At 32.9% G+C, this 8,309-nt stretch overlaps 1 protein-coding gene across 1 annotated transcript in view; it reads right to left on the bottom strand.

Moving 5' to 3' along the window:
• Window positions 1–507: 507 nt before the first annotated feature.
• The window catches only part of LOC117111112 (nucleolar protein 8-like), a 32,925-nt gene continuing 25,123 nt past the window's right edge, over window positions 508–8,309 (bottom strand). The window contains exon 12 of the mRNA XM_033253991.1: window positions 508–2,318. Within this exon, the coding sequence (XP_033109882.1) occupies window positions 2,247–2,318 (72 nt within the window). The 3' untranslated portion in view covers window positions 508–2,246. The remainder of the gene's footprint in view (window positions 2,319–8,309) is intronic.

The raw sequence follows: 8,309 nt of genomic DNA, 5'->3' as shown, positions 1-8,309 counted from the left end.
ATGATGATGATGATTTCATGACCTTGATTTGCTGTGCTACTTTTTTCTTATTTGCGTTTGAGTACACTGTCAGGAAAGCGTGTGTTCTTAGATCAATAAATGCAAAATAATACAAAACTTAATAGGGAAAAATGATTTCCACTTACAGAAACAATACTGGCATTTTAGAGGAACAAAATTGCCATTTATAAAAATTGTGCCCAAGATTCTGGAATTAAAACATTTTACTCCAAGAAATGATATTTTAACACAATAAATGCAAAAATAAAAACAACATAAAGAAGTAACTTTCATAAAATATTAATATTTATTAGAAAAAAATTGAATCTTGAACATTGTAATTGCCCAGAGTCAATAACAATATTGGTTCAAAAAAAAAATGTACAAAATTTAAATCTTATTTCAACCTTTTTGAAGCAAATTCCTGAAACACACTCATAATATTTGCGGACACCTTCCAAAAGCAGAGTGTCATACAGATACTTAATGTGTTATGCCCATTTTCCTTTTTTTTTTTTTCAAACACTCTTTCAGTGTTTTAGAAATTTATTTGTACAACAAAAATTTGCATTCCTCCTGTGCCTGGCTTTTAAGTTTTTCAAAATAAGTGGGTTTGCTTTGACAAGATTAGATCTTGTTAGAAAGATCTGATAAAACAAATACAATTGGACAATACCTTTGAGAACGGTTTTCCTTGGACATAGAATTATGTACCAGGCAGATGTACGCAGAGGCGATACATAATCATGTGAATGTAATAAGACAAATTTGGCAGTGACCATAAACAGAAGTATTTCAATCTTGGAGAAACTTTGAAACTGAGAAGTTCAGAGAATACTACTGTTTAATGGAGAACTGGGCAATTCTGGTTGGAAGGATTCAAATAATTAAATGATTCAATCAATGATGTAATTATTATTTCATGAATCAATAAACTATTTAACCACTAAAGGAAAGAATGAATTAATCATTTGAACAATTAAGAAGAAATATATGAATTAACTTTTTAAAGAATCTTATCGAAGTCAATCTTCTTAGAGTGACTCAATAATAATTCCAGGTGTACCAGTGGTTGATACTTCTTTTTGTCTGCAGTTGTAATACTGAATTAATTTTTAAACATTACTAACTAAAAATACATTAACAATGGGTTTTTATAATTTAAAATTTCTCATCTATTCTCTTGCTGCTTTGTTGATGAGGTCTCAACTGGAAATCGGCTTCATGAACCCATAATGTCTCAACGCCATGGCCGCAAATCATTGGATATTGGGGACAGGTCCCCCACATAATTTAAAGGGGAGAGGAGCTTTGTTCCCCCCACCACTTTTCGACCACAATGTAATTTCATAAGCCAAGAAGTTGCCTGAAAATTGTTGAAATGAGCTGCATAAAAGATTCCGATTTTAACAAAAGAGGCTGTACAGCTATAGTATATGATGATGAATTTTAGTATTTTAGAGTGTCATTTCTGGCCATCTAGAGGTATTATTTCCTCAAGGTACTATTTACTCACAACTGTACACCCCCCTCCCCTTTTCTGCACCCTTGCTCACCACACTTGGATTCTCCTGGTCACTGAAAACGGAATCAATCTTATTACAATATCATATTATAAAATTTCCTCAGCTCCCTGGGAAATATTCAAAGTCTTGCAGCTTTCTCAACACCAGAAACATTTCATTCCAAACTATTCCCCTCCTAACAGGAGCCAATACTCCTGGGGACAGAGGCAACAAACATGAGTACAACGCCATGCAAAAGGACAAGAAATGTGACCAGCATTGACCTCCAACTGATGACCATTCAGATGGCAGCACAAGACTGCTGCTTTATATACTTACACCTTGTCACAGTGTAGTAAGATATAGTAGTTTGTACATCAACCAGCCTCATAGTACAATAGACAACCTTATCATGGATGAACGAGTATGGATTGGACTACCCAAAAAAGGTAGAGTGTTAAATTTCTTGAAACCAAATAACTCATTATAAATTATAATTCAAACTCCAACTTCCCACAAGAAAAGTATTGATTCATTGTTTTTTCTCTTGATTTCATTAAATCCTTCTGCACAAGAACAAGCCTCGCTAATTATTAGCGAAAACAGAAACTCACATATCACATAGTGTTGTACCGCTCTTCCTTTTCTTGATGCGGATATCAAATTGAATGGTATAGACATCCTTGCGAGTTCCTGAATAAGGATGCAAAGCAGATGCTAAAAACCCGCAAAACAAGTCATTTACATCTTCTTCATCCGTTGAGCAGTTTGTTTTTTGTGTTTGATGGCTTTTCGGTATCGATTCCGAGACAACTGTAGAATACAAGTCATGATTAATTACAATCAGATACAATATTTATATCCTGGTTTATAGCCTAGGTAAGGATTGTATTAGTTTATCGTAGTGACACATCGCATTCATTGCTATTATCTGGTTCTTAAAAATGACAGAGGTGACAGTTGCATTGGCAATGTGATTAGGATCATTTTTAAACTGATTTGATTATATTAACTGTCAAAATTAGGTCTTCCTATACAAAAAAAATGGCCCTTATAAAAAATTAAGTTCCTGTGGAAGATAACAAGCTGACAGATAACTCTACCCATCCAATTGTCATACTTTTTTTAAGTTTAGGCAAGCTTTTCAAACAGCCAAACCAGTTAAATCCAGTTGATGAGACTTGTTGATGAGACTGCGATTTAAATTAAATCAGCTCTTGATTTAGAAATACAAGGGAAAAATTTTTTTTTATTAAGTTCCAGCAGCAAAGTAATCGTACTTAATGTGATTTATGATTTCCTCAACAGAAGTTCTTCGAAGTTATCACTGTATTTTTTTTCTTATAGATAACTTAATTGGCAACTCAATTCAGCAGCCTTTCTGGGGTCTGTCTCAAAAATGATTTAAGCTCAATTTAAAAAAAAAACTATCAAATTTTCTTTGACAAAAAACTGTTGTATGCCCAAATATTGTCAAGATGTGCCTATATATGGCTATATGTTCACGTGATGTCGTAATGACCATATATAGGCATGACGCATGTTATTGTAAAATATGACAGTTTGGACAGCACTTACAGTAAGTCCAACAACCCATTCTCTGATGATAAAACTGGGTGGAGGTTAAATGAACAGATTATATCATCTCATAAAAAAAATCACAGGAGACTAAGTGTCAAATTATTATTTATAGAATCAATGACATATATAATGTTGCTCTTGCAGCATAGAATGAGAAACTAAATTTTTCACTTGTTGAAATGCATATAGGAAAAATAAACATACAATAAGTTGAACAAAAAGTTTTTAAATTTTACTAGGCCTACTTCTCGAAATGTGCAATGCTCACATAACTGTCTGTTTTTCTCAATTTTGTGTTCTTTTTCTATGTGTTTTTACTCCCTTGTCGCCCAATATAGTTTTTATTCGCTTTTTTTTCTTGTATTCGATTCATTTTCTTTAAAATTTGCCTCCTGTTGTGTCATAGAAAGTAGAATATTTTTGTGTATATTTTTACATGGATTAAATGAATAAAAGTGATTTAGAAAAAAAAAACAACTAAATGTTGATGAAAGTTTGAAATTAAGTGGGGCAAACTGCTGAATTAATCATATTAATTTACCTTTTTAAATTTTCTAGTGAATCAAACATAACTGAACCATGCTTGGCTCAAATCAACTTCAGTATCACAACTATCTATTATTTCCCTATGCTCAATAATAATAATAACCTTTATTTAAAACACGGAAAACTTGGCCCAAGTAATAGTTGTATACAATAATTTAACCAGAAAATCAAGAGAAAAATATACAAATCAAACAATTGTTTAAACACACAAATATCTAAACTAGACTTAAAACTAACTTAATTACACTGAACAAACTTGAACAAAAAAAAAAATATTGTAGTTTATGTAAGAAACTACCATAAAGGTGTTAACAGTTACGTGTTACAATGTCGCAATACTTTTTAAATAAGGACAATTTCTTAACATTTTTAACATCATTGCTAATTTCATTCCAAATTTTGGCACCTCTATATGACTAACTTCTCTTTTTGTAGTCAGTTTTTGGTTTTGGCAATATTAATTCTGGTCAAGTTCTTATATTATAGTAATTATTTTTAGAGACAAATCTGTTAAGCATGTGTTAAATTTACTCTAATGTTAAATAAAATCTTTAAAGAATTTCACATTATACATGCATGTAGGCTAGGGGATTATGTGGTTCGCATACACCCCCCACAGCGGCAAATAAATTCCAATAAGTGGGTTATAATAATAAGAATGACCATTAAGTTTACATTACACCCACCAGCATACACCTCTTCATTATTTTATTTGAACATTAATTTTATCACTGTATATTATTTTGTGTACAAATTTTTCCAGTAATAAGACCAAAGAAATAAACAAAAATAATGAGAAAGACCAATAAGTTTACATTACACCCACCAGCATACGCCCCTCTATTATTTTATTTGAACATTTTTATCACTGTATATTATTCTGTTTACAAATTTTTCCTAGTATTATGACCAAAGATTTAAAAAAAAACCCCTAAATTTTTCATGGGAGAGGGGGGAGAATGGCTTTGCATGGCTGAAGTGGGGTTCTCCCTCTTACAATAATATACAATACAAATCTTTCTTTATTCTAGAAAGCTCATTTCAATACAATTGATGTACTGGTCTCCCGAAAGGTCCATATTAAGTAAAAATAATTTAACCCTTATTCACATTCACATCTTTACATTACCATATGTCCCTTCTATTTACATCCCTTGATTTACATGATCATTTTTATATGTCCTTCACTCCAATTAACAATAATTATTACTGTGGAGACAGTCAGTTATAAATTGTATATATATAACAGTCAGTTATAAATATGTATTTCTGATGTCTTGATGTTTTAATTCCTGGGCGTTTTCCCTTTGTTTGGACCTTGAGTCTGTGGAACCTGTCCATTTGCTTCCTTTTTTATCTGTTTCTGAGTTGATAAATTGAATAAAGAAATTGGTTGATTTTTAAAAAATACTAAGTGGCTGAAAAAAATCAGTTGTATGTTTTCTACCAAGCTGATATTTAATGATGTGTGTACATCTTTTTATATTTTATCAACCATCACCATTATCATTTAAAGTTTCGTAATTAATCCATGCTAGCATGGACTGAACCAATTTGAAAATGAAACATAACAAAATTCACAGATTATTTTGCAAACAGCTGATTAAATTTGTATTTGTAACATAATTACAGATAAAAGAAAAAAGAGGTAAAAACAATAAAAATACAATGTACCAAAGAAATTAAAAGGTTTAAAAATCAACTTAATAAATAGTTTGGAAATGTTTACAAACATCAACTGGAAGGTCATTCTGTTGGTGGGGGGGGGGGGGGGGGGGGGGCAGGAGAATGGCTTCGCATGGCTGAAGTGAGGTTCTCCCTCTTACAATACAATACAAATCTTTCTTTATTCTGGAAAGCTCATTTCAATACAATTGATGTACTGGTCTCCCAAGAGGTCCAGATTAAGTAAAAATAATTTAACATAATTACAGATGAAAGAAAAAAGAGGTAAAAACAATAAAAATACAATGTACCAAAGAAATTAAAAGGTTTAAAAATCAACTTAATAAATAGTTTGGAAATGTTTACAAACATCAACTGGAAGGTCATTCCAGAGCATTGATGCTCAGTATCGAAAAGGTTCTCTTCCCATGAGTATTTTTCCGTGTTGGAATTATCAATGTATTTGTAGATTGGCTTCTAGTATTTTTTGGGTGGAGGGTGTCCATGAATTGAAATTGATTGATTGATTGGGGCAGACCCCTGTAGACATTTAAATACCATAATTTTAATATCGTTTTCCCATCTGTCATGAACACACTTCCAATTTAACACGTACATTAGTTCAGTAATAGGGGTGTACATATCAGCATAGAGAAGGATTCTAGCAAGCCTGTTTTGGAGAATTTGAAGATGATTAATAATATTTTCAGAACTACAATTTGACCAAACATTACAATAATCAAAACAAGGAAGTACAATTGCACTGGCAAGCAGTCTTAAAGCATAATTAGGAATGGAACATCTTAATCTACGAATAATACTAATACGTTGTGATAGTCTAGATGTAACTTGCTCTACATGATTTTTCCATGACATAAGTGAATCAAAAGTAATTCCAAGATATTTGAAGCTTTCAACTCTTTCCACTGCATGGATTTTTTTCATAGAAAAAGTGCATTGCTCTTTGGGAGGCAAGTCCTTATCTTAAGCAAGAGGTTTACTGTATATACTCTAGCCAACTTCAGTATAAACAAAATAAACCATTAACTTACGACAGTCAGATGTTTATAAATGAAGTTGTACTGATTATCAACAATTGACATCCTCTGCTGATTACTGCTCATATAAATTGTTGCTATCTGCTGTGTTTACCATGATTGTCTGTGTTACGACCATATATGGATGATTGGAAATTTTTAATAGGAAACAGGAGTTGCTGCACTCCTCATGAAATGCACTGTGCGGACGAAAGCAACTAATAAATATTATATACTGCACAATATTTTACACTAATCCTTCAGTGGGGTGTTTGCACAACCGCGGAAAAATCTTGTTAAGCCAGACACTCCCTTGACACCATTACACACTTTTGATAAAAAAAAAAAATCACCTCGGATCAACCTATTTTACGAGCTCAACCCCCACTTCACCTTCACGTCCCATTTATCTCCTCCCCAACTCTTAGATACGCCACTGTAAAGGTCAACTCAATGTTGTCAGCCCGATGCGATTTGTCGGGTTTGTGCAAATTAAATGCAGACACGGCGGTTTACGTCGTGGGCGGTCGCGCCATAGAATATTAAACATGTGTTTTTATTTCTCACGACGGCTTCAGACTGTCCCCGATGATGAATCGCGTCGGGCTCCAATGCCGTAGCCAGCTATTGTGACAGTTCGGACAGTCCTACTACACAATTTTTCCATAGGGTCCACAAAGAATGGGTCCACATTTTAAAACTGGGTCCAGATTTGGCATATTTTGTGTAAAATGGGTCAACTTTTAAGAAATGGGTCCAGATTTCTCATATTTTGAGTAAAATGGGTATTTATTAAGAAAATGGGTCCAGATTATTAATATTTTTGCGTAAAATGGGACAACTTTTAAGATAATGTGTCTACATTATTTGAATTTACGCGTAAAGTGGGTCCAACCTGACACTGTCCCACACCGTTTAAAAATCCTGACTACGGCATTGGTCGTATGGCGCTGCCCGAGTTGGCCTTAACCTTAGTGGAGCAACGTCCCTTAATATTCCTAATAACTAGAGAGGGTACAAAAATCTTGGAAGCTGGACTGTCATTGTGGATCTGAATGACAGAATTAAATCCAGGCAGGCGCTTAATCAAATTCATGTAACATCATCTTGAACTTTCTCTTAGAACTATAAACAATCGCTGTATGTTCTTTTTGTTTCACTACAGAAAATTAATTGTCCTACAGTGTTTCAAAGGAATTTATTTCAAAGTTGAAATAGAGACCCTGTGAGAATTGACAGGTGTGTAAACCAAATGAAAATTAGCAGACTAGACAGGAATTAATGAACAATTAAAGCACCAAAGAAGAGAATGTTTGCCATTTTGTTGATTCAGATGGCTCAATTACAGTTAAATGGAAGAGTTAAATCAAAGCCTTCACAATACAATGTAGGCCTATTTAAAAACATATGAGAAACCTATGAATTTCTAAATAGAAACTAAGATAGTGGAAATGATGTTGTTAATGAAGCATGCCAAGCTACTATGAGATTCTTTTTGGTGGGCACCACGGGAATATTTTGCAGTTAACAATCACAAAAACATTCACAGGTAGCTATAATAATTATCAACACAAGCTCTAGCTGGCTTTATCAGGTGAATAAATAAATAAATAAAAATGGAAGATCAGTTTGTATAATTAGACACAAGGGAAGTAGGCCACCACAATTACCTGAAATTTAGCTAATAATTCTCCCAGGGAAGTTGTATCAAGTAAATACATGATAGATGCTGACAATATCAGATATGCCCCATTAAAATAACAATTTAAATTTTCTTTTTCTGGTTGTTAATAATGCCGAAGAGAGTATTTAATTGCATCTCATGGGACTCTGCAATTATACTAATGTGTCCTCAATTGGCTCTGTGGTCATTCTAAAGTGTAAAGAAGTTACACATAAAGTGTAATGAAATTACATAAAGTATAATGAAAATACACATAAAGTGTAATGAAGTTACACATAAAATATAATGAAA

Source organism: Anneissia japonica, unplaced genomic scaffold, assembly GCF_011630105.1.
Source record: "Anneissia japonica isolate Jap-2015-1 unplaced genomic scaffold, ASM1163010v1 scaffold1511_len2985839_cov193, whole genome shotgun sequence".
NCBI classification, from domain to species: Eukaryota; Metazoa; Echinodermata; class Crinoidea; order Comatulida; family Comatulidae; genus Anneissia; species Anneissia japonica.
This window is presented reverse-complemented; position numbering and strand designations above follow the sequence as displayed.